Below are 27014 nucleotides of genomic sequence, written 5' to 3'. Positions count from 1 at the left end.
GTGTTTGCTTGCACTTGTATTGCAGTTCAGTGCATACTAAAGATGCTGTTGATACCAAGACAAAAATTTTACATTAAATAATTTTCCTACTAATGAAAGTTATCCACTGTTTATTCTTGCTTTTTTTTTTAAGCAAAATATCAGACAAGAGAATGTTCCTAATGTCCTTCATCTTGATTATGAAATAAGCAGTTTTTTTTTTTTTTTTTTTTGATAAATTATCTAAACTGTCCAATATAAGTACTAAATAAATGTCATATCAGCTTAGCAATTTTATAGGACCATTAATGAAGTTAACAAGTCTCACAATAGGCAATCTCCTTGTATAATTGGTATATTAATGCAAGAAGCATGCATCCATAAGACTATAGCTCTCCTAAACTTTCTACCGTACATCATGCATGATGGCTTCCACAAGAAAAGATGAACATGCTCACTTTTGTGAGGATCTGATATCCCAAGCCAAACATTATCAGACCTGAATCCTCTTTATGTGATTTGCATGTCTCATTTTGCTGCCTTTACCATTCTCCTAATTCTAATGATTATACTGAAAGTTAATTACATATAGTCTAATCACCCAAAGAGCAAGATCATTGTCCTTTAGGAATCAAATCAATGTCTACAATTCCCCCCTTCACAGACTGAACAGTAAGAGAAGCTGAATTACTTGCTGTCAGTAACGATCTAACACAAATTGCTAACCTAGCTATCAGAATTCCCATTATTCTCCCAACACCCCAAACCTTTTCTTAACCCCTGCCTTCCCAAATATACTGTTAATGCTAACTTTCTTCTTGCAAATTTGTTCACGACCTTGTCCATGTTTCTTTGTCTATGAATCATCCTCCTTCCAGCCAATTTCAGTCTTGTATCATGTCATTACAATGGTAACAATCAGGATGATTGGTATTTCCATGGTCTGATAATCACTTGCACACTCCTAATCCAAACACTTGGATTAGGAGAATAAAGGTAGATATCCCAGCAAGAATAATTTTGGTTATTTATTCTTGAAATGGCTCAGAGAACTCCGATCTATTACGCAATCAAATATACAAGCCAAGGTTGTCAAACAAATATGTGAAAGCCACCAGAGCCAAAAGTGCAGCATACACTCAATGGCTCATTAATCATCTAGCATGATGTGCAATGAATGACTGCATGTCATGCTAGATGGTTTCCCTCTCATCTTTTTCCATCAATGCCAGATACCTCAAGGTTCTGTGCTTTCATCTATGCTCTTTCTCCTATACATCAATTTTCTTTCACTAAAGTCTAATCCTATTCATAACATTGCTGATGGCAGTACACCTCAGTCATTCACAAAACCTTGTAGTACTCAGGTGACTCAAGTTTCAAGATCTTCTCTGGCGAATACTATAAACATCAATCTAGCTATTCTCAAAGTGGAGTGAAGATAATTTAGTAAATTTTAATGCCGCTAAAACACAATCTTTCCTTATTTTATGGAAGAACGAACTTGGCTGTGCCTCACTTCTGATAACATTCCACTTGCTAGGCTATCCTGGTATAAACCTAAGACATCCTCTTCAGCCTCCAAAATACTTGGTATTTTTTTCTTTTTCTTATAAGCATCGCCTCTTCTGCTCAACTGCTAAATAATATAAATCCCAAATCTGCCAAACTTTAGAATACTGCTCTCACATCTAGGTTGGCACACCAAAGACTTCATTTGGAATGCTAATTTATATCCAGAAGAGATCTATTAAGCAAATATATCTCTTATATCCAGAAGAGATCTATTTGCTTAATAGATGACCAATCTCTCTCTCTCTTTCCTGTTCACTGACTCTTCCCAATTGCTTTCCTACATATGCAACATCACTGCATTATATATTTTCATATATGCTGCTCCACTGAATTGGCTACCACCATTCTTCTACTCTCTGATCATGCATGACATGGGCAGCTCATGCTCAGCATCCATATAACACTTAGCTCCAAACTCAAACCAACTTCTGGTCTTCTTCTTACATTCTGTACATACACATCTTTCCTTTTGAGCAGTTTTCTCCAATGAATACAACTTTCATTAAATTAAAAATGCCAAGAAATTATATTATTTTTTAATCCATTATCAAAGTGTAAGCAAACAAATTTTGCAGGTGAAGGTTCTTCACGACTAGGCTGCTTGCATATAGATACTAATGAGTTCCCATTAATTGCTTTAGAATCCCATAATGCAAAGCACATCCTTTTAGGTGTGTATAAGGTTATATATTATGGGAAAGGCCACCACCACTATCTAGACTAGTTTTGAACTTTACTGAGATCTCATCAGTGGGAGCCAGAGCCAGAACAGATACTAAAGTAATGCAGAAGTCATATGTATCCCCTATACAAGTAAGGAAGGTGTCACACCTTGTTATTAAAATAATCTGATTAGTTGTATATGAAATACTATTTGTATGTGAGATACGTATGACTTCTGCATTATTTCAACCTTGATATCTCTTCTGGGCATAGCATTATTTACAGAGCCAAAAGGATGTGTGCTTTGCATAATGGGATACTAAGGCAATTAATAGTGAAGTTATTAGCTTCTATATAGAAGTAGCCTAGCCTAGTCATGAAGAAACTTCACATGCAAACTTTCTTTCCTTAGAGTTCAATAAAGGATTAAAAAATATAATTTCTTGGTATTTTTAATTTAATTTATAACCAAGTAAAAAAAACTTTCCACAACTACAAATACAACTTCCAACTTTTCAAGTAATAGATTAGCAGCTTTCTTTCTTCTATATAATTACCTGCTGGCACTGCTGTGTTATAAGTCTTGAGACTTTCTTAGAGAATATAAAGAAAAATATAGGCAATCTAAATTATGTGTACATGCAGCTGAAAAAAAAAGTTGTGAGAAGATTTTGGAAAGAATACAGAAAATAAACATCACAAAAGTGGTAAAATGTATTTGAAGGCTGCTGAGAAAGATCATAAAGATGACATACAAACTGAAGAAAAGAATATTTTAGATGTTTAGAGTAATTATTTCAAAAACAATTTTAATGAAGCAAATGATAGAACAAATATCCAAGAGGAATGCTGGGTATACATATATCTTTTTTATTCATGTTTTTACCTAAGGTAAAAACATAAATAAATAAAAGAAAACAAAACCTGAAATTTGGAATGGTAGTTTGAGCAGATAATAGAAAAGATTGACTGCACTCTCAAAAGTAAGCATAAAGAACCTCAATAATACAAAATGTTTACAGCATTAGGAAAGGAACAACAATAATAATAATAATAACGAATCATAAATCAAATTAAATTAAAAATATTTTAAAAAATATCTGGAACAGTTTGCAAGTTACCAGTAAATAAAAAAAAATCAATAAATAAAATAATTGAAAAAGCCAAAATTACCTCTTTTTCCCTTTCTTCGGCTTCTCTAGTTTTAAACCTCTTTTGTACTTCTTTGATAAGCCTAAATGCAGTACTGAGATTTGAAGATGGGGCTGATATCTCTCCTGGTTCTTTTAAATTTGTACTTCTATATGTTCTATAAAATATAAATAAAAAAACATTTAGTGAATTAAAGCATTTAGACTATTTTGATAAATTTAATATCCAGGTGGAAGTGACTATTGGTAGCAAAAAACTGCAATTCAGTAGACTAAATAGATTTAATATATATACCAATATTCAGAATTAAACACTAAATGAGGATAATCTTCTTGAATGGCAGGCAATATCAAGTAGAGTGATGGGATTAATAACAGAATTGGGAAATGGGCATTGAGAGGTATTTGTGCTTATGGTCTCAGAAGGTTATATTAAGTAAGAAATGGAGGAATTTTTCAAGGCATTAGAGACAGCAGCTGACGCAACGAAAAAGGAAATGTTTATCAAAACAGCAAAGTAGGAAATGATTACCAGACATAAGAATATTTTGGGAAAATCTGGAGAAAAGAGCAAAGCTAATAATAATAGTAAGTATCTGCCAAATTTCTGCTCAGGACATGGACTAGTTATTACTAACACCATGTTCTAACATAAACAAGTGCATAAATTCACACAGAGAGAAGAAGCAAGGAATATGAAAAGTCTCACTGACTATGTTACTGTTGACAATAATGTTTTCTCACTGGTTCAGGACACAAGACTATACAAGAGGATTTAAATAGGAAGTGATCCATTTAGTTTTGAGCAGGATAAAATTGAACTTCATAGTGAAAAGAAGGGTACATAAGAAATTTTTAAATGAATCAAAATTGAACAGCTATCAGATGTGAAATGTAGACTAAAGTACACAAACATTATTCAAGAAAAACTGAAAGAGTTTGAAAACAAGAACCAAACGGTGAAAATTCAGTGGCAAACCCTAAAGAAAACTTTGACTGATGGAGCCAAGAGAGACATGTGGTAAGGTAAGTTGAGGTGAGGTGAGAAAAATCAGAACTCCATGGTGGATTCAGGAAGTTAAAGAGGCAGTCAAGAAAAAGAAGAAAGGATATTGAAAGTTTCCGACAAGTAAGTCAGCTTGTGCTCTTAAGGAATACAGAGAAAATGTAAGAAAGCAAAGCATTGTGCAAAATTAGCTAAGCAAAAGTCATGGGAAGACTTTGGTAAGAACACAGAGATATAAATATCAGGAAGGTGGTAAAATATTCTGGAGGCTATTTAAAAAACTCAGAAATAGAGGAAAGAGTACTGTAAAAGGAATTAAAAGTGATAAAGGAGACATGAAAACTGAAGATGAAGATATTCTTCACTAAAAACACACATAATAAACACAGTAATGACTATTTAATTCGTAAATATTTCATCCCAAGTATCTTGGGACATCATTAGTACAGTAGTTCAAACAATACTAGGAATAACATACAGCTAGGGCGCATGATTAAAATGGAATCTCAATATGCATGCAGTAACATTATAGAAGTAAATTAAATATAACTGAACAAAAAAAAAAAAATATATATATATTTAAAAAGAATTAAATGACTAAAACCGAGATTTAAGTAAAAAGGTTTTAATATTAAAATACGACTAGTTTCGGCTTGTAACAGCCTTCATCAAGTGACATTATAAAAGAAAGAAAAAAGAAAAAACACTGAGGCTTAAATAAACTATGAACAACATAGAGAGCCTCTATACATAATTGACATTAAAACGTTGTGGTTGTATTGTTGGGAAAGTGCGTGCTAGTAGCATCTCGTGAATGCCAGTACATGATTACAGCTGAATGAATGACTATCTGGGAGGTTGTAGCTCAAGTTATTATTTAGATGAACAGGATTAAGATGATTTCCCTAGATTCCACGATTTTTCTCTCTAGTTCATCATTGCAATGGAAGATGTTAGTAGATTTTTCCCAGCAGACTGTGTGACTTTGGCTTTCATCATTAGGATTAGCCAAGAAAAGGATATGACTTGATAAGGGAGGGACATTACTTACAAGAGACAGCGAGCCAGTGCATTATCAAGTCATATCCTTTTCTTGGCTAATCCTAATGATGAAGCCAAAGTCACACAGTCTGCTGGGAAAAATCTACTAACATCTTCCATTGCAATGATGAACTAGAGAGAAAAATCGTGGAATCTAGGGAAATCATCTTCAATCCTGTTCATCTAAATAATAACTTGAGCTACAACCTCCCAGATAGTCATTCAGCGGTAGTCATGTACTGGCATTCACAAGATGCTACTAGCATGCACTTTCCCAACAATATAACAAACGAAAGAACAGCTTTTAAATACAACCACAATGTTTTAATGTTAATTATGTATAGAGACTCTCTATACATAACAACATCTATGTTGTTCATAGTTTATTTAAGCTTCAGTGTTTTAGTGTTTTTTCTTTCTTTTATAATGTCACCTGATGAAAGCTGTTACAAGCCGAAACTAGTTGTGTTTTACTTAAATCTCGGTTTTAGTCATTCAATTCTTTTAAAAAAAATATGTATGTTAACCGAGTCAATGATCATTCTTTCATATATATATTTATATATATATATATATATATATATATATATATAAAGATTATTTTACACAATTTTGTATGACAATTTCCAGTACTTTAGGAATAGTAAGAATATCATTGTGGTTTAAATTTGGTCTGTGTAGTAGGGCTTCAGCACTTTCTTTATATAAACGTTCATATTTATATAAAGATCTGTGTAAAAGTTTCGACTTCTCCCACTTCTTTTATATAAAGAAAGTGCTGAAGCACTACTACACAGACCAAATTTAAACTGCAACGATGTTCTTACTATTCCTAAAGTATGGGAAATTGTCATACAAAATTGTGCAAAATAATCTTTATATATATATATATATTTTTTTTTTCCAGTTATATTTAATTTACTTCTATAACGTTACTGCATGTATATTGAGATTCCATTGTAATCATGCACCTAACTGTGTGTTATTCCTAGTATTGTTTGAACTACTGTACTGATGATGTCGCAAGATACTTCGGATGAAATATTTACGAATTAAATAGTCATTACTGTGGTTATTACGTGTGTTTTTAGTGATGTATTCACCACAGGTTTCATTATATATATATATATATATATATATTAAAATAAAAAATAAAAACAAAAAATTCTTGGTGTATAACCAGAAATGAAATATGGAGGGTATAAAAATTTTACAGTGGCTACACTGCATAGTTTGGAAAGCCTGATCAGGATTGAGTTCAGATGATCGAAGCAGAGTGCTCATAGTAAGCATCTATAAAAAAATATAAAAAAAAGAATAAAAAACAATGTGAGAATCACAGAGGAATTTCTCTACTGAGTGTTTCTGGTAAGATTTATGCATGTATTCTTGAGAGACAGTAAAGAAAAATTGTGGAGGAGAAACTTTGAGAAGAACAAGCAAGGTTCAGGGCAAATAGATGTTGAGAGGATCAGATTTTCACTTTAAGACAAATAGTTAATAAATCATGGGGATATAACAAAGATCTGCGTTTTAAGTTCTGTATATCTGGAAAAGGGATATGACAAGGTGCCAAGATGAAAAACTGTTCAAAACACTTCAGTTATAGGGTGTAAATGAGACATTATATCAAGCAATACAGTCTCTATTCCGTTGTAAATAAGCAGTTAGAAATGAAAGAAGTACAGGAGGATGGTTTGATGTTAAGTAAGGTGCGCAACATGGGTCAAAATTGGAGATGTTAATCTCAGTTCTTTACTTTATGCAGATATTATGCTTTTAAATAAATCTGGGACAAGTTTGCAGGATTTCCTGACCAAATTGAATAACTGCTGTAAAAAATTTGGTATGAAAATCAGCATTAAAAAATACAAAGACAATGAAAATAGGCAGGAACATTGAAAACATCAACTGCATCCCGAATGGAGAGCCTACAGAACAAGTAAAACATTTCGGCACTTTTTAGTGAAAATGGCAAATTAAATTTGGAAATAGACAACAGAATCAACAAAGCTGGTATGGTAGGAAATCAACTGAATAAATTTATATGGAATAAGAGAGAGAGAGAGAGAGAGAGATTAGTCAAAAACACTAAACTAGCTGTGTACAAGACAGTGTTCAAACCTATTGTAACTTATGGATTTGAGAGCTGGGTTAGAAATAAAGCTCTTGATCAAAGACTAGAGACCACAGATATGAGAGTCCTGAGAAAAATTAGGGACGTGAACAGATAGAATCAATGGCAATATCATATTAAAAATGAGGATATTAGGAAAGAACTTGACATTGTTAGCATCAGGGAATGTGTTAATAGAGCTAATCTCAGGTGGTATGGTCACTTAAACAGAATAGAAGTGGAATTCATATTTACAAATTTAAGGACACAAAACACACGTGTTGAAATGATTATTTTACTTATTATTAATAAAATAACACTTGATGTTTTGACCCCTGTATTGAGGTCATCATCAGACAGATACATGTGTATCGGAAACCAAGCTACATGCTCATTTACTAGTATCTCTGTGGAGGATCCTGTGAATAGTTATTTTACTGTATCCATTTTTCATAAATGTATGGTTGATGACCTGGTTTAGAGCGTGTTCATTTGAACAAACAGCTTGAGCTCTGTGTTTAAGGATGCTTATGATACCTAGGTTTTTGTGTTGGGTGGTGATAAAAAATGTTGTGTATGTACTGACCTGTGTTCTCCCCCCCCCCCCCCCCCCAATAGCTAACTTTTATATGGAAGACTTTGAGCAATGAGCTCTAGAGTCAGCATGCCTAAAGCCCAAAATTTGGCTCAGATACATCGACGATATATTTTTGCCATTTGGCCCCACAGCCAAGAAGCACTAAATACGTTCCTTAGCCACCTGAACAAACAACACAAATGTATCCAATTCACCATTGAAATAGAAAAAACAACTCTCTTCCATTCCTAGACACACTTGTCACACGTCTTCCCTCAGGCTGTCTCTCCTCCTCAGTCTACCACAAACCTACACACACAGACCAGTACATACACAAAAATTCTTATCACCGCCCAACACAAAAACTACGGATCATAAGCACCCTTAAACACAGAGCTCAAACTATTTGTTCAAATGAACAAGCTCTAAACCAGGAATACAAGATCATCACCCATACATTTATAAAAAATGGATACAGTAAAATAACTATTCACAAGACCCTCCACAGAGATACTAGTAAAAAACAAAAAAGATTTCAAGAATACTATTGCCATACCTTTATGTTAGAGGCATTTCGGAAAAAATAGACAGAACACTACACAAATACAACATCAAAATCACCTTTAAACCCCTGACAAAAATTAAGACACCTACTCAGTTTCTCCAAAGAACCTCTTCCACACCTAGCCCACCCAGGGGTATACAAAATACAATGCACATGTAACCTTCTGTACATAGGGGAAACAGGGTGAACCATCCCATTTAGGAAGGACAAACACAAATGACACATTAAATACCTCCATTTTAGAAAAACCGGCCTTTCTGACCATGCACTCCAAACATACCACAGAATTGATTGGAAAGGTATCAAGTCCCTACACCTCACCAAAACCTGGTTAGAGAGAAAATTTAAAGAAGCATATGAAATGCTCAAACATAATCCAAATCTGAACAAAAATGATAGTCTAACCATTCCAAGAATGTGGAGGACCCATTTGCAACCTTTATAGCAACCAGAACAAGCCAAAGAAAAATCCCACTACAAGAAGACTTGGTGAAGTGTTTTTTTTTCTCCTTCCCCTAACAGTCAATAGCAACTTGAAATGTACAAGTCCAGAAGAAATCTTAGTATAACAATCTGAACTGTACAAATCCAGAAGAATCTTAATACAGGAGGACTTTAGCAGAGTTTATTGTAGTTTTTTATTTATTTTATTTATTAATTATTTATATATATTTTTTAATTTATTTATTTAATTTTTTATATATCACTAGAGGTCAAGCTAAGAAAAAGATTAATTAACAGCATATATTTAATTTACCTTTATAGAGTGCAAGAGCATGTAGCTTGGTTTCCTAAACACATGTATCTTTCTGATGATGATCTCAATACAGGGGTCGAAACGTCAAATGTTATTTTATTAATAATAAGTAAAATAATAATTTCAACACATGTGTTTTGTGTCCCTAAATTTGTAATTATGAATGCTGATCACCATGTAACCTTAAAAGAAATAGCAGAGGAATGATTGGCAGGGAAAAACATCCAGAGGAAGATGTAGATGGATTGATACATTTAAAAGTGCCTTAAAAGATAGAAATATAAGATCTGATATTGGGTATTGGAGTTCTAACAGGTAACAGATTAATTTGGAGAGAATTTGTCAAGAGGAAGTTATTAATTGTGTAACTTTTTCATGTATTACTATTGTAATTATCTTGTACCCCCTCCCCAACTTAGGTTGCATAACAGGAATTTGATGATGATGAGAAATGACATTTTCTTTGCTAGACTTTTCCTTCTTGCTGTCAGAAGGTGAGTATGGCAGGAACATGGAACACAGAGTAATGGATTTTTTTTAACTACATCCCTATATCCAACTCCTTTACAACTTTTGCCCTGGAAGTAGTTGAACACTGCTGAGGCCAAAGTTATATCAGTGACTCCTGTATATCAATACTCAAATCCCTGCAGGCACATTTGGCATAGTGAAGAAGTACAAAATTATTCACTAATTGACCTGGAGGTTTCTCCAAAAGCATTATCATTACGTTCTATCCAGCATATACTCTAGTTGCAGCCCATACAACAACTACTCTAGTTGTTGTATGGGCTGGCCATTTTAAAGCTGTATTCTCAAAAAGAAAATATGCTGGTCTCTTCACATCTGATATACTCTAAGAACATCCGTGTAAATGTGTTCAAGGCTTAGATGGTGGTTTAAGCTCATAATTAGGTTTAATGGAATGAAAAACAGCACAAAGAAATCATTAAACATAGGTTTAACGGTTCCAATATCTCATCTAACATAGAGATGTCTTCTAGAATATAATATAAAAACTGTAATAACACACACAAAAACACAAACAATAAGCATAGATGTTAGACAAGAATCCTAAAGTCCTACAAGAATGGTCTGAAAAGTTCTCAGCTTAACAATGAAAAAACGAATTTATAATTTCAAAATTATTTTTATTTTTCAACATAATCTCCCTTAAGACTAATACATTTATTCCAGCGATGCTTCAGCACCATTATCCCATCCCTGTGGTGGTTCTTAGTAAGATCTGCAGCTTGCACCCCTCTACAACTGCAATTACCTCTTGATTCGAAGAAAAACACTTACCAGTGAGGAAGAGTTTTAGTTTTGGGAAGAGATAGAAGTCAGAGGGAGCCAAATCTAGGGAATAGGGTGGATGTTCCAACAATTCATAGTGCAGATCCCTTAATTTTCCCATTGCCAAAACACTTTTGTGGGCTGGTGCATTGTCCTGATGAAAGATGATTTCTTCCCCTCTGCAAACCAGGTCTTTTCTCACAAATTTTTTCATGTACTTTGGTTAAAAGATCGGAATAATATTCCCCGGTTATTGTTTTTTTCCTTTTAAAAATAATTAATACACAAAATGCCTTTAGCATCCCAAAACACTGATGCCATGACCTTTCCTGCTGATGGAACCAAATTTGTCTTCTCTGGTGCTGAACAACCGGCTTCTGTTCACTGTTTGGATTCTGGCTGCAATGGTGAATCCAAGTCTCACCCATAGTAATAAATTGACGTACAAAATCTCAGTTTTATTCTTGTTAAAACGCTCAAAGCACTGTTAAGAGATTTTCATGTGAGTGCATTTTCGATCTGCAATGAGCAAGTGCAGCACCCATTTTGCGCAAAGCTTTTTCATATATAATTCTTCACGCAAAATATATCCTACACGTTCTTTTGAAATGCATATAGTCTCAGCAATTTCACACACTCTGACTTGCCGGTCATCCAATACCATATCGTGCACTTGATCAATGATTTCTGGTGTTGTTACACTTTTTGGACATCCTTCACGTGGATCATCTTCTATGACAGTGTTTCTCAAAGTGTGGTACGCAGATCCCTGGGGGTTCGCGAAAGGTCTTCAGGAGGTCTGTGGCAATTTTCGGCTATGCATCATTAACGCATGGAATAAAATTTAAGTTTGAGATCGTAAAACGTTCCTATTGTATCACTGAATAAGGTACAGAGACATCTGTAGGCTGTGTAATATGTTTCTCAACAAACAGTGCAATTAGAGACAACTGGCACTAACTAATGAATCTCATGACCCCTTCCACATACAATGCTGTATAGTAGACAATCAAAACCATATGGTGCACCGGCAACATATGGTTTTGAGTGAACGTGTTAAAACTAAGAAATATATAGTGAATGTTTCAGATATTATATAAGGAATTCAGTTGAAGAGAATTAGCATTTCAACTGAACTGTCAGTTTGCCTTTGTCAATTAGTAGCACGATCTTTTGTTAATACCGCACCAATCATATGAACGTCTTCATAGCTGCTTTATCTCTACTGGCCTACCATTGCTGTCTGTTTCGAGTTCTGCTTTCACTAGCCATTTGTCGAAGGACTCTTCGTTAAATATGGTAATTTTTTTTAGCTTTCAAATTCTTAAGTATGAATCACTGGTTGAAGACTGGATTTTTAAAATGTGCAAAAGAGAGGAACATAGTAGATACAAGTAGCTGTCAGCAACAAGAAAATATTGATATTGTATCTGGATCAAGTGAAATTGATAAGTGTGTGTCGTCTGACATCTCTAAAGAACCAACTAGGAAGAAGATGAGAAAACTTTGCAAGTATGATATAAATTACTTGAAATGTGGATTTTCATGAATGGGAAATGAAGAGGAACCTATTCCATTATGTGTAATTTGCGGTGAAACGTTAAAAAACAAAAGCATGAAACCATGTAATTTAAATCGCCATTTTGAATCGAAACATAATGAATGCAAGGACAAACCTGTCGAATTTTTTCAAAATAAACTAAAAAATTTAAAAGAATCTCAAAAAGTGATGTCGATCGTGTCAGGAGGTGAAAACACAAAGGCTTCAGAAGCTTCATATCGTGTGTCGCTATTAATAGCAAAAAGTGGTGCAGCGGAAACAATTGGTGACACTTTGGTCAAGCCTGCAGCAAAAATAAAAGCGGAAATTATGATCGGAGATAATGCAAAAAGATCTTTCGATCGGATTTGCCTTTCAAATAGTACCATTCATCCAAGAATCACCGAAATGGCTGAAAATATAAAACAAACATTGTTATCCGATATATGTAAGAGTCGTTATTATGCGTTGCAGGTAGATGAATCCACCGACATTGCAAATCTTCTAGTGTTCGTTAGGTACAAAAAAAAAATCAAAAAATTCATGACGACTTTTATATTGCCAACCCTTGCCAGAACATACAACAGGAGAAGAAATATTCAACAGTATAAATACCTTTATGCATCAAAACAAGCTTGATTGGAAAAGTTGTGTTGGAATAAGCACGGACGAAGCGAAATCCATGGTCGGATATAAAAAAGGGCTTGTTTCAAGGATCTGTTGCACCAAATGCGAAGTCGACACACTGCTGCATACATAGGGAGGTTTTGGCTACACATATGATGTCTACAGACCTATGAAAAGTTCTTGATGAAGCTCTAAAAATCATAAATTATATTAAAGGCCGTCCTCTAAACGCCAGACTTTTCTCTCAACTTTGCAAAGAAATGGGAAGCAACTATACACGACTTCTTTTCCATACCAATGTTCGTTGGCTTTCTCATGGAAAAGTCCTTACTCATTTATTTGAACTTCGGAATGAACTACAAGTTTTTCTTGATGAAAAGTTTGAATTGAAAAAGCATTTACATAATTGGAAATGGCTCAGTCAATTAACATACCTGGCAGATATATTTACTGTATTAAATAGTCTTAATTTATCTTTACAAGGCAAGGAAATTTCTATATTTCATGTCCAAGATAAAGTGAACGGCACGTTGGCAAAAATTAAGTTATGGAAAAATGGGTTGGTAATGGAGAATTTGACGCGCTTCCATCGCTTCATGAATTGCTTGCAAGTTCAAATGAACAAATTGATGATGATATGAAAATTACTATCATGCAGCATTTAAAAAGCTTACAAATGAATCTAGAAAAGTATTTCCCTGAATTGGACTTTAATATTGAGTGGATAAGATACCCTTTCAATAAAAACAAATTTATGCCAAAGGGTCTATCGTCAATAGAAGAACAACTTTTAGAACTAGCTTCTGATGGTTTCCTAAAAAATAAATACAGCGAGAATACGTTATCATCATTTTGGCTACAAATACAGAATGAATTTCCTGAATTAATAGATAAAGCTCTAAGGTTCATTTTTCTATTTCCAAGTTCATATCTGTGCGAAGTTGGATTTTCTGCCCTTGTAGATATTAAGACGAAGAAGAGGAATCGCATTATAGATGTCGAACCGCATCTGAGATTGAAATTAACAACTATAGAGCCAAATTTTGCTGAAATTTTATCTCACCATAAGCAATTTCACTCTTCTCATTGATGATAAATTATTTCAAGTAAAACTTTATAGTATCTTTATAAAGTTTGTTCTATTAAAAATAAATCATATTTTTTGTTTACATGAACATATAAATTCAAATGAAATAGATATTTAATTTTTTAATATTTTTAAATAATTTATTAATTTTAATTAATTTATTTTTAATTAATTAATTAGGAGGGTACTTGGTAATAATGAAAATTTAAGAAGGGGTCCGCAGATATCTGAAGTTTGAGAAACACTGTTCTACGGCCACGCTTAAACTCGGCAGCCCATTTCTTGATTGTCGAAAATGAAGGAGAAGACTGCCTATAAACTTTTATCAACTTCGGATGAATTTCTTTTTGAGGTTAAACCTTCTTTTACAAAGAATTTTATAACCACATGATACTCAATTTTATCCATTTCAAGGGATACAGACAACACTTTTGTTTCAAACAAAATGAATGGAATGACTTGCAATTTCACATGGATGCTTATGACAGATGTACCAACTTAGAAAAAAAAAATCTTGCTGATAGTGTTGCCACTATGGTCAAGGCCGAGAACTTTTCAGACGACCTTGTAAAAGGGGATTTTCTAAATTGTTGATAGATATTTGGGTGAAGGTTCCCCAAATCTAGGAAAGTTTAACAGGATATTATTTATTTAGATTAGGCTAAAAAATCTGCTACTGAGATCGTATTTGCTGCAAAGTTTTTCTCCAAACACAAAGATAAACTTCTTGACTGGAAGGCAGTTTCAAGTAGAGTTATGTGAGCAAACTTAAAAATAGGGACATGGACAATGAAAATTTATTTGTGTCTATGGTCCCACAGAAGGTTCTTCCAAAGAAGAAGTGGAGGAATTTTTTGAGTCATTAGAATAGGTAGCTGACATAAAGAAAATGGAAAAAGTGGTCCTTGTTGGAGATCTGAACAGCAGAGTAAAAAACGAATCCTACTAAGCATATAGGAACATGTTGGGAAAATTTGGAGAAAAGGGCAAAGCTAATAATAATGGTATTTATTGGACTTCTGCTCATGACACAGACTAGTCATTACTAACACCACGTTTCAACAAAAAGATGAGCACAAATTCATGGAGAGAAGACACAAGAAATAGGAAAGGACTAATTGAATAAGTCATTGTTGATAGTGATACCATCATGCTGGTTCAGGATAGAAGAGTGTACAGATGATTTGAAAATGGAAGTGACCATTACTTAGTACTAAGCAGGATAAAAATGAATAACACATCGAAAAGAACAGTATATAAGAAATTTTTAAAAATAATTAAAGTTGAGCAGCTTTTACAGGTAAATTGTAGACTCGATTATACAAATATTATTGAAGAAAAAAATGAAAATTGAAAAAACAAATTGAAAACTAGAACCAAACCTTGGAGTCTCAGTGGAAAACTCTGAAGACGACATTGATTGATTGAGCTATGGAGGTATGTGGTGAAGCTGTCTACAAGGACAGAAAAATAAGAACAACATGGTGGACACAAGAAGTTAAAGAAACAAGTCATGGAAAAGGCAGTAAGAACATAATCGCTTTATTAGAATTCCTGCAATGTAATAATTAGCTCTAGTAAAATTTAGGCTCCCCTAAGTATCTTGATACCTAGGGGAGCCTAAATTTTGAAGACAATATTAACTGCTAATTTTATTTAATTTTAATAAACAAATAAAAAAACATACATGTAAGCATAGCATTGGATTACAAATGAACAAATTCTAATTATAAATGCTATATTCAAGTTAACTTTTCCCCCCTATTTTTTAAGTAATGCCTCTACAATGCAGTCACATAAGGATGTTGACATTTGTCAATCAGTTAAGAAGACCTGGGTGAGACTGGCCAACTAAACTTCATATTGAGACAGTGTCGGTTTTTCTACCTAGAAACTCAAGTTTATCATCCCACAAAAAAACACTTTTTTTAAAGCTCCGTACGTGTGTATGCTGAAATATTTTAAATAAGTACAGGATAAATTGACTGTAATACAATGATGGACATTTATAAGAATAAATTATACATATATTAATGTTGCAAAAAAGTGTTCACAATATCATACTTCAGAAAATATCCAACAAATGTTATTTTGATTCAAATTAAAAGTTTAACAATTGTGTGTACCATTTACCATTCATTTTTCAAAACATAATGCTCTACTTCAAAGTTAACTACAAATGACTGTTACTGAAAACTTAATTCTTTACTTCTAATGTAAAAATCCATTAGGTTTATTTAAAAAAAAACATCATTAATAATTTAAGTATAAAGAGCTAATAAGCTTCATTTCAGCAATGAAAACATTACTTAAATTAAGGGGATATTAAATCCCACATAGTTTTAAAACCGAATAAGAAACTCAAAGATCGGAATCAGAGAATTTCTTGCAGAATATAGTAAACTATAAAGTATCGGCGACACTAGCGTTAGCCAATGCAAGTGATCCTAGTACGTATTACAATACCGGGGCAACTCGTTGCAAAGGTGGAGGAAAGTTCAGATCGCTATTCTTAGGTATTTTCCATAATGTAAAAACACATTTCCTAGGAAATGTATGCTGTTATTACATTATGGAGGGAGGTCACTACCCAGACCGGTTTCAGCCTTTTTTGAGGCTTCATCAGTGAGTAGCTAGACCTAATACCAAAGTGTATAGCGAAAAGAACTTATGTACTCTGCGAACGAGTTTTCCAAACAGGTGCAATCATTAAGTTACTTAAGTATAAAGAGCTAATAAGCTTCATTTCGGCAATGAAAACATTACTTAAATTAAAGGGATATTAAATCCCACATAGTTTTAAAACCGAATAAGAAACTCAAAGATCGGAATCAGAGAGTTTCTTGCCGAATACAGTAAACTATAAAGTATCGGCGACACTAGCGCTATACACTTTGGCATTAGGTCTAGCTACTCACTGATGAAGCCTCAAAAAAGGCTGAAACCGGTCTGGGTAGTGACCTCCCTCCATAATGTAATAACAGCATACATTTCCTAGGAAATGTGTTTTTACATTATGGAAAATACCTAAGAATAGCGATCTGAACTTTCCTCCACCTTTGCAACGAGTTTCCCCGGTATTGCACTACCTACTAGGATCAATTGCATTGGCTAACGCTAGTGTCGCCGATACTTTATAGTTTACTATATTCGGCAAGAAACTCTCTGATTCCGATCTTTGAGTTTCTTATTCGGTTTTAAAACTATGTGGGATTTAATATCCCCTTAATTTAAGTAATCATTAATAATATTTCTTGAAAAGTAATAATGAAGTGTAAAACAAAAAACTCAAAAACTTACATTTCTTTCATGAAGGTAGCGTCTGGGTTAGGATAAATATTACCTTCGTTTCGTCCAAGAGCAGTACCAGGATGAAAAAAATTTATTCTTAAGTAAGTATATCCTCCTTCTACAGACTGACTAATATTCTGTAAATAATAAATTATAATAATATAAGAAAAAATAATCATTTAATGGTTATTTTAATCTCATGACACTGAAGTTAGTAAGAAACCAAATGAAGAAGAATTGTACCAAACAGAGAAAGAAATTCACAGAAGGAAAAAAAAAAAAAAAAAAAAAAAAAAAAAAAAAAAAAAAAAACAAGAAGAGTGTAAAGCAACATGAGAAAGTTTGTAGCATTGTTAAGTATGTCCCAATACACTGGCAATCTGGGTGGATATGAAAAAGAATAGAACTATGCCATGGACATTTGTTGAATCCCTTAGGTGGGAAATGATTTTTAAGGCCAAGTGCAAGATGATATCTTGCTTACTGCATTTAGTTTTCACAGATATTCTTAAATGAACTAACAATCAGCACACACAGTACTAAATATGCTATATTTACAAACGTGAAAATTTAATTTAAAAATTCATGAGATATTCCTTAAACTGCAGGAAACTGAATGTGGTTATGAACTATCAAATCCTGTAGATTATAAAGAAGATCCCTCACAGGAAGTCCCCACCTCGGCATAGTTAAGGGATATGTGTGTTTCAAGAATGTACTGGCTCAGTACATTCTTGAAACCTGATGTCAAGCTGTTGGCAGTAGTGTATTCTACCAGCAGGTTAATAACACTGAAGAATCCAACTAAAAGAGGAATGACTGGGCGTGATGATGCTGTATGCTTCCCAACAGCATCTGCTACTCCCTAACGGTGGAAGCAGCTGACAACAGAGCTTACTTGAACTTACGCATATTCTGCAGCAGAGCAACATAGACTGGATAGGAACAGATGTACATAACCTATATTTTTTGAATGGCAAGTGTGATAATATCAATGACAGCATTCTACATCTTTACTTAGATGGGCTAAATAATGCTAATCCCTTCCCAAGCTGACTGTTATTATGGGAGTAAAGAAGAATCCCCCCCCCCCCACCATTACAACCATGAATGAGCAGCATATTGAGCCCACAACATCCAGCATTGCATGATCTTAAAAAGATACTGAGCTAGTGGATCAGACATACTATGCTGAAATAAAATGACAAAAGAAACTGCAAGAAAACTAATATTATCATTGCTAAACACAATGTGAGAACAGTAACAGATGTCAAAAAAGACAGAAGACCTGGAATATGAAATAATCAATATGAAATGACCTAAAATAAGTGAGGTGAAAAGAAAATCAACAGAATGCATAACAATAAAATCAGAAAATGTGCTTTACTGGAAACGACAAGATAATGTCAAAGTGATGAGTAGATTTCCTAGATGCAGGAAAATCTGATTTGATAGCATAAATATAAAAGTACAAACATCAGAAAAGAAAATTAAAATCATACATATATAAAATTATAAATGTGGAGGTGAAGTCTAAGAATTCAATAATAGTGTCCAATAACATCCTGTAGCTTATACAAAAGTAACTTTGTAATAAGAAACCAGATGAATGCCATGAACACTATATATATATATATATATATATATATATATATATATCATCAAATTCCTGCCATGTATCCTCAAGGGGTGTACAGGATATGATAGTACTACCTTCCTATCTACAATTTTCCTGAAAATCAGTCTGTTACTTGTCAAGACTCCAACATTATCAGATCTTATATTTCTATCATCTAAGGCACTTTGTACAGTATCAATCCACCTATATCTTGGTCTGTCTCTGGGTCGTTTTCCTGCCAACTTGGCAGAGAACATTTGTTTTGCTAATCTTTCCTCGCCCATTCTGTTTAAGTGACCATACCACCTGAGATTAGCTCTGTTAACACATTCCTGGATGCTGACAATGTCAAGTTCTTTCCTAATATTCTCGTTTTTAATATGATATTGCCATTGATGCCATCTGTTCACACCTCTAATCTTTCTCAGGATTCTCATATCTGCGGTCTCTAGTCTTTGGTCAAATGTTTAACTTCTGACCCAGCTCTCAGATCCATAAGTTAAAACTGGTTTGAACACTGTCTTGTATATAGTTAATTTAGTGTTCCGACTAATTTCTCTCTTATTCCATATACATTTATTCAATTGACTTCCTACCATACCAGCTTTGTTGATTCTGTTGTCTATTTCTATATTTAACTTACCATCTTCACCAAAAATCGTGCCTAAGTACCTGAAATATTTTACTTGTTCCACAGGTTCTCCATTCACAACACAGTTGACATTTTCAATGATTCTGCCTATTTTCCACTGTCTTTGTCTTTTTATTGCTGACCTTCATACCATATCTATTACAGCAGTTATTCAATTTAGTAAGGGAATCTTGCAGATTTGTAGCATATTTATTTAGAAGTATAACATCATCTGCATAAAGCAGAGCTAACATTAACATCTCCAATTTTGATATCATGTTTAATACCACTTTCCTTCATAATGTGATCCATATAGATAATGAATAACAGTGGGGATAATGTACATCCTTGTCTCACACCAGATTTAACATTACATCATCTTCCTGTACCTCCTTCAATTCTAACTGCTGACTTACAACTCAAATAAAGACCAAGTATTGCTTGATATAATGCTCCATTGACACCATATAACTGTAGCATATTGAATATGTTATATATTGAATAGCTTCTCTATCTTGGCACCTTGTCATATGCCTTTTCCAAATCGACAAAACTTAAATACAGATCTTTGTTATATTCCCATGATTTCTCCACTATTTGTCGTAAAGTGAAGATCTAATCTTGACAGCCTCTATTTGGCCTGAATCCAGCTTGTTCTTCACCAAGCTTTTCTTCCACAATTCGTCTCAACCGTTTCTCAAGTAAACTTGCATATATCTTACCAGGAACACTCAATAGGGATATACCTCTGTAATTCTCACATTCAGTCTCGTTTCCCTTTTTATATATAGGTACTATGAGAGCTCTACTCCAATCATCGGGAATTCGTCCCTCTGTTCAGGCATTCTGAACTATGCAGTGCAGCCACTGTAAGACTTTTATACCACCATACTTCAGCATTTCTGGTCGAATATCATGCCTTTCCACCTTTCAAACCTTTGATGGCTTTTTCTATTTCAAGTATGGATATGTATTATTCCTGACTGCATGCCTGGTCAGTGTTTTTTATCACTGTGCTGTCATTACTGCTTGTTTCATTTAGCAAAATTTCAAAGTAATTACTCCATTCTTCAAGGATATCTTTTTCTCCCATTTTCATTTCATCTTTATCATCTCGAACTCCTTTTACAGCACTGTTTCCTCCATTCCTAAGCTTCTTCAACAACCTCCAGAATATTTTGCCACCTTCTTGATATTTATTTTCTATGTTCTTGCCGAAGTCCTCCCATGACTCTTGTTTAGATAGTGTTACACACTGTTTAGCTTTCTTACATTTGTCTCTTTATTCTCTAAGAGCACAAGCTGACATATTTGCCAGGAACTTTTGATATGCTTTCTTCTTTTCCTTCACTGCCTCTTTAACTTCCTGTGTCCACCATGGAGTTCTAATTTTTCCATCCTTGCAGACAACCTCGTCACATGCCTCTCTGGCTGAATCAATCAGGGTTTTCTTCAAGGCTTGCCACTGAATCTCCAAGGTTCGGTTCCTGTTCTCAAAATCTTTCATTTTTCCTACAATAATCTTTGTGTATTTTAGTCTACAGTTCACATCTCAGAGCTGCTCGACTTTTATTCGCTTTAAAACTTTCTTACATGTCATTCTTTTCAATATGAAATTCAATTTTATCCTGCTCAAGACTTCTGTACACTCTGGTGTCCTGCACCAGGGAGAAAACATCACTATCAACAATAACACAGTCAATGAGATTTTTCTTATTCCTTGCCTCTTCTCTCCATGTGAATTTGTGCACATTTTTATGTTGGAACATGGCGTTAGTAATAACCAATCCATGTCCTGAGCAGAAATCCAACAGGTATTTGCCATTATTATTAGCTTTGTTCTTTTCTCCAAATTTTCCCAAAACATTTTTGTATGTCTGACAATCACTTCCTACGCTGCTATTTCGTTCACCAACAAGGACCAACTTTTCCTTTTTCATTGTGTCAGTAGCTTTCTCTAGAGCCTCAAAAAATTCCTCCACTTCTACCTTAGTAGAACCTTCTGTGGGACCATAGGCACAAATAAGTTTCATTGTCCAGTTCCCCATTCTGATATCTGCCCACATCACTCTACTTGAGACTGGCTGAAATTCAAGAAGATTAGCCTCGTATTTTGTGTTGAATACTATGGCTACTCCTTCTTTTCCTTGATTGTCATTGCCTGAATATAACATTTTGTATTTATTGCTCAGAAAGATATCAGCAGTTTTTTTTTTTGTTTGTTTCAGTCGCCCCTATTATGTCGATCTGGTACTTATCTAATTCCTCAGCTAGCTCCATTTCTTTGCCATTCAGGCTTCTTATGTCGATAGTACCGATCTTTAACTCTGGTGATGTTGAGTTTGGGCGTGTTTTCAGATTTGTTCCAGTAGCTGAATTTTTGCTGTTCGCCCTGGTTCCCTGGCGAAAACAACAGGGCCTTGTTTAACCGGGCAACGCCCCAGCCGGCATGAAATTTTGTTATGTTGTACCATCATTTTGTATTTTGGTTTAAGGCCAATAGGAATACAATTTGATCGGCTAAATCCCAAATTGCCAGCCCATCCTCGTTCGTTCAGTATCCAGGTGGATACCCAACAGGGTGCACCATGAGAAGGTGAGAATTGGACATTAGGTCAGAAGCCCTGGTCAGTTCTTCCTGTTATAGGATTGATACTGATGACTTTTTTCTGTACAGTGCAGGAAGGGAGGGGAGATTGAGAGAGAGAGAGAACATGGAGCCATCACTGGAAATTGTGTAAGAGGGTGGTAAACAAGAGTGTTAGGACTAGTTTTTTTTCGCTTAGAGGATGGTGAATGTTTGGAATGCACTGTAAGAAGTGGTTGTGAGTGCTTCACCTGTGAATGGGTTTAAGGAGAAGTATTAAAGGGGTTTTTATAGGATTGATACTGATGACTTTTTTCTGTACAGTGCAGGAAGGGAGGGGAGATTGAGAGAGAGAGAGAACATGGAGCCATCACTGGAAATTGTGTAAGAGTGTGGTAAACAAGAGTGTTAGGACTAGTTTTTTTTCGCTTAGAGGGTGGTGAATGTTTGGAATGCATTGCAAGAAGTGGTTGTGAGTGCTTCACCTGTGAATGGGTTTAAGGAGAAGTATGATAGGTTTTGTGTGAATAATGGTTAGTGTGCCAGTGTAGGGTGTCCTGCGAAGCGTCTTCTGACTCCATGGAGTCAGAAGACATGTTATTAGACACTGTTATAATAATATTTTTTGGGGGGTTATTAGAGAAGGCAGCTGACATAAGTGCCTGCTGGATTTCTGTTCAGGGTAAAACCTATCGTACTTCTCTTTAAACCCATTCACAGACAAAGCACTTGCAACTACTTCTTACAATGCATTCCAAACATTCGTCACCCTTTAAGGGGAAAAAAAAATCCCTGTATAATGTAAGAGTGAGAGAGAGACAAGCCATGTATAAATGGAGATAAACAAAACTCACAGGAGTAAGAATATAGAAGTTAAAAATCATGAAGATGATAAAATGTTCTGGCAACTATTGAAGAAGCTTAGAAAAGAGAACTGTAAAAGGAATCATGGATGATAAAGATGACCTGGAAACTGAAGATATTCTAGATGTATGGAGTAATTACTTTGAAAGACTATAACAAGCAGTGACAGAACAACAGTAGAAAATAGTCAAGAGGAATGCAAACAAGAGTACATATCAATACTTGATATGTACTCTTGTACATATCAAGGAGAAAAAGATCATGAGCCTAAAATGTGTAAAGATAGTTGGAGTAGATATCTGATGATAGATGAGTTAGAATGTACAGTCAACTCCTAATATATCAATCGCCATAGTGACTTCACTGATTACAAAAGACATGTTGTTGTCAGCCTGTAGAATCCCACTGCTGGGCAAAGGCCTCTCCCCATTTTATTCCATTCGGCTCTATTTTAAGCTGTTCTCGATCAGGTTGGTCTTGCTGTTAGAGTTCATCTCTCCATCTGGTCTTCTGTCTACCTCTACTTCTCTTTCCCTCTCCAGGTATCTAGTAGGTGGTGAATTTATTCCCATCTATCATCTCGTTTTCTCATCAAGTGTCCTGCCCATTTCCATTTTAGGGATTTTACTGTTCTCATGACATCAGTGACTTTTGTTTTCTGTCTTATCTCTAGGGCTTTTATTTTTTCCCCTTATGATGGAAATCTATCCTTATGATGTTTAACATACTTCTTTCTATGGTTCTTTGGCATGTTCTTAACTTGGTCACTTGTTTAGTTGTTAGTGACCATATTTGTGATCCATAGAAAACATGCACTATAGCAAACACCACCAAAAAAAAAAAAAAAAATGACACACTAAAACTAAGGAAAAGCTCCAATCTAATTCCTCAAAACCTTTGTCACAGTGAACTGAATTCCTGACAAATATGTCACAATTTCCACTTTCAATCACTGAACACAAATGCCTTTTCTTAACTCTATCTATGCAGAACAACAATAACGACATGAAATATCTGTGCTGGCATGGCACAGATGTGAAAGGAGGTTTCACCTAAGAGGGAAGAGTACTGCATAATGTTTAGACTATCTGCTGGAAAAACAGTCACATCTAAATACAGCTATTGGAAGTAATGCTGAGAAAATGCTGCATAAAATTTATTACTATTGTTTATTAAATTTGAAAGGTACTGACAGAAGTTAAATCAAATTCATATTGTAAATCAACTATAAAGATATAGATGAAAATTTTGTTGTTAGTTACAGTAAAACAAAAATAAGAGATAGGGAGGATGGGTTCAAAGTATTGACTACCACAATTTATAATGCACACTGCTTGAAAAAAAAAAGTATCTGATATTTTATTAGCAAAGACATCACGGTCTCCTACTGGAGTGATACATCTAAGAGAGGAAACTGTAGCTGAGGTCATTAAACAAAGGAAATCTTTACAGCAACAACAGAATGCCTATACATAAAGCTTACAAAACAAGAAAAAATAAATTCAAATTATAACAGGAGAAAGAAGAAAAAAACTAGAAGAGTATGAAATTATAAAAATGAAAATCCAGAATTAATTAACATTTATGTTTTAAAATGTTATGATAGCTTGAGTTAAGGTCACTTACTTGAAATCTTCATAATGAACTAATTATGTGCAGTCAGACAACTTCATAACAGATCACCATCCATTATAAAGAGAGAAAGGGGATACATGTGATGAATATGTAGTATTCTTTCTGTAATTTGAAGTTTAATTAACATTATCTTTTAACTAACAATGCAAAATTTATTCAAAAATGTAATTAGAAATGCTCTTTGTGCTATCCTTGTTACATATTTCTGTCTTCAACTAAATGTAGCCTAAGGACAGGTATCAGAAAGCGGTGGTGGTGTGTGTGTGGGGGGGGGTAATCGTACAGATTTAAAGTGCCAGCAGTATGTATCCCAAGAATCAGTCCTCGAATCACTGTTGTTCAATCTACATATGGGAAAAACCTGACAGATGTTCAATTGTTTGCTGATGCCAAGATAGATACAGCAATTAGGGATGCTACTGCCATTCAGCACTTACAAAATGATTTGAATAGGCTAAAACTCTGGACAAATGATAATGGCTGTCAGTTCAAAGTTCAATGTGCTTTTATATGATGAGATTTCCAATGGCATACTATATTGATGAGATTATGCATGGAGAAACTGATGAGGCTAAGGATATTGGAGTTATGGTGGGTAAGAATTTTATGTTCAAAAGCCATATAGCAAAAACTCCAAATACAACTCAGAGAATAATTGCAATGCTGAAACAAACACTGACTTGTAAGGATAAGGAAGTTATTTTACTTCTTTAAAAGGCCCTTGATAAAATTGCACTTGGACTAATGCACACAGATTTTGGTCTCCTGGTTCTGAGGGGATAAAGAAGCCATGGAAAAGCTATAAAAAACAGTTAACAAAGATGATATACAGAATGCAGATTATGAGGACAGATTGAGAATATGTGGATTGCAGACACAAGAAAGAGGGGTAATATGATAGAGGTCTATAAACTCCTGAAAGGGGTACAGGATGTCAGTTATATAGAAGGTAGGAAGAGGATCAGCGGCATCTGTTTGGTTAAGAAAACAGTGTGAGCAACATTTTTCTCTCACAGAGCAGCATGTAAGTGGAATATTTTGTCAGTTGAAGTAGTGAGTGCAACTAGATTGAATGAGTTTAAGAGAAGGTATGACACAGCTGGTGTGAGTTATGTATAGTCTCCCTCATAAGGTAACCAGAAGAGTATATATACTGCATTTTCAGCTTTATCTGTTTTCTTTTTCTTAATTTCTAAATTTTCAGAAAAATTTATTGTTACTTTTGTAGAGAATGGACAGTATTCATGTTAAACTGTGTTTAGCCAGCAGACATATGGGATTATCAAGTTCTCATGGTAGCATCCTTATATAGGGTTTCTCTTATTTTAGAGTTACCTTTAAAATTGCTGGCATTTATTTATTTTGTGCCAAAATTTTAAAAACACAGTTTTATTCTACTTTTTTCATATTACTTGCCCTTTTTAAATTTTATGTTGCTGTTATATTATTTTTATTTAATTTCCAATGCTTTTACAGCTTGCTTCTTCTTGTTGTTCAATTACAGGTTCATTTAAAGTTAAGGAAGCCAATACATTTATATGTCATAAAATCAACTTCATAAATTTCATTGCACTTCTAATTCAAGAAGTACTATATATTATACTTTATTTCTTTAATTTGCAGTTTTAAGAGAAACAGTATCTCCTTAAGCCAGTTGTTCATCATTAGGTTTCTGTCCAATTAGAAAGCTAACTTGTTCACATATCAGCTGTACCAATAATTTTTCTTTTCTCCCTAAGACTGATAATGCTAGCTGTTCATCAGTTATATTCCCTTCCTTTTTAATATTATAAGGGTGGTCTGAAAGTTCTTGGCCTGGACCATAGATGGCGACACTATCAGCAAGATTTTTTTTTTCTAAGTTGGTACATCTGTCATAAGCATCCATGTGAAATTGCAAGTCGTCATTCTATCAAGTAGTTTGTTTTGTACAGTTGTTTGAAGCAAAAGTATTGTCTGTATCCCTTAAAATGGATAAAATTGAGTATCATGTGGTTATAAAATTCTTTGTAAAAGAAGGTTTAACCCCAAAAGAAATTCATCCAAAGTTCATAAAAGTTTATAGGCATTCTTGTCCTTCGTTTTCGACAATCAAGAAATGGGCTGCCGAGTTTAAACATGGCCGTAGAAGATGATCCACGTGAAGGACGTCCAAAAAGTGTAACAACGCTAGAAATCATTGATCGAGTGCATGATGTGGTATTGGATGACCGGTGAGTCAAAGTGCGTGAAATTGCTGAGACTATAGGCATTTCAAAAGAACGTGTAGAATATATTTTGCATGAAGAATTGCAAATGAAAAAAGCTTTGCATGAGTGGGTGCAAAGTGCTGTGATTTTGCTGTGAGCAAGCCAAAAACGTACTCGCATGAAAATATCTGAACAGTGCTTTGAGCGTTTTAACTTTTC

The 27014-nt window shown here is 34.3% G+C and overlaps 1 protein-coding gene across 1 annotated transcript in view; it reads right to left on the bottom strand.

Moving 5' to 3' along the window:
- The window catches only part of dre4 (SPT16 homolog, facilitates chromatin remodeling subunit dre4), a 371785-nt gene that overhangs the window by 176988 nt on the left and 167783 nt on the right, over positions 1–27014 (bottom strand). Inside the window, exons 16-17 of the mRNA XM_090398585.1 lie at positions 17281–17408; positions 3391–3526 (exon numbers count right to left, since the gene is read on the bottom strand). Coding sequence (XP_090254711.1) covers positions 3391–3526; positions 17281–17408 — 264 coding nt within the window. The remainder of the gene's footprint in view (positions 1–3390; positions 3527–17280; positions 17409–27014) is intronic.

The sequence above is a fragment of the Typopeltis vanoorti genome, chromosome 9 (genome assembly GCF_054136105.1).
Source record: "Typopeltis vanoorti isolate ZY-2024b chromosome 9, IOZ_Tvanoo_1.0, whole genome shotgun sequence".
Taxonomy (NCBI): Eukaryota; Metazoa; Arthropoda; class Arachnida; order Uropygi; family Thelyphonidae; genus Typopeltis; species Typopeltis vanoorti.
This window is presented reverse-complemented; position numbering and strand designations above follow the sequence as displayed.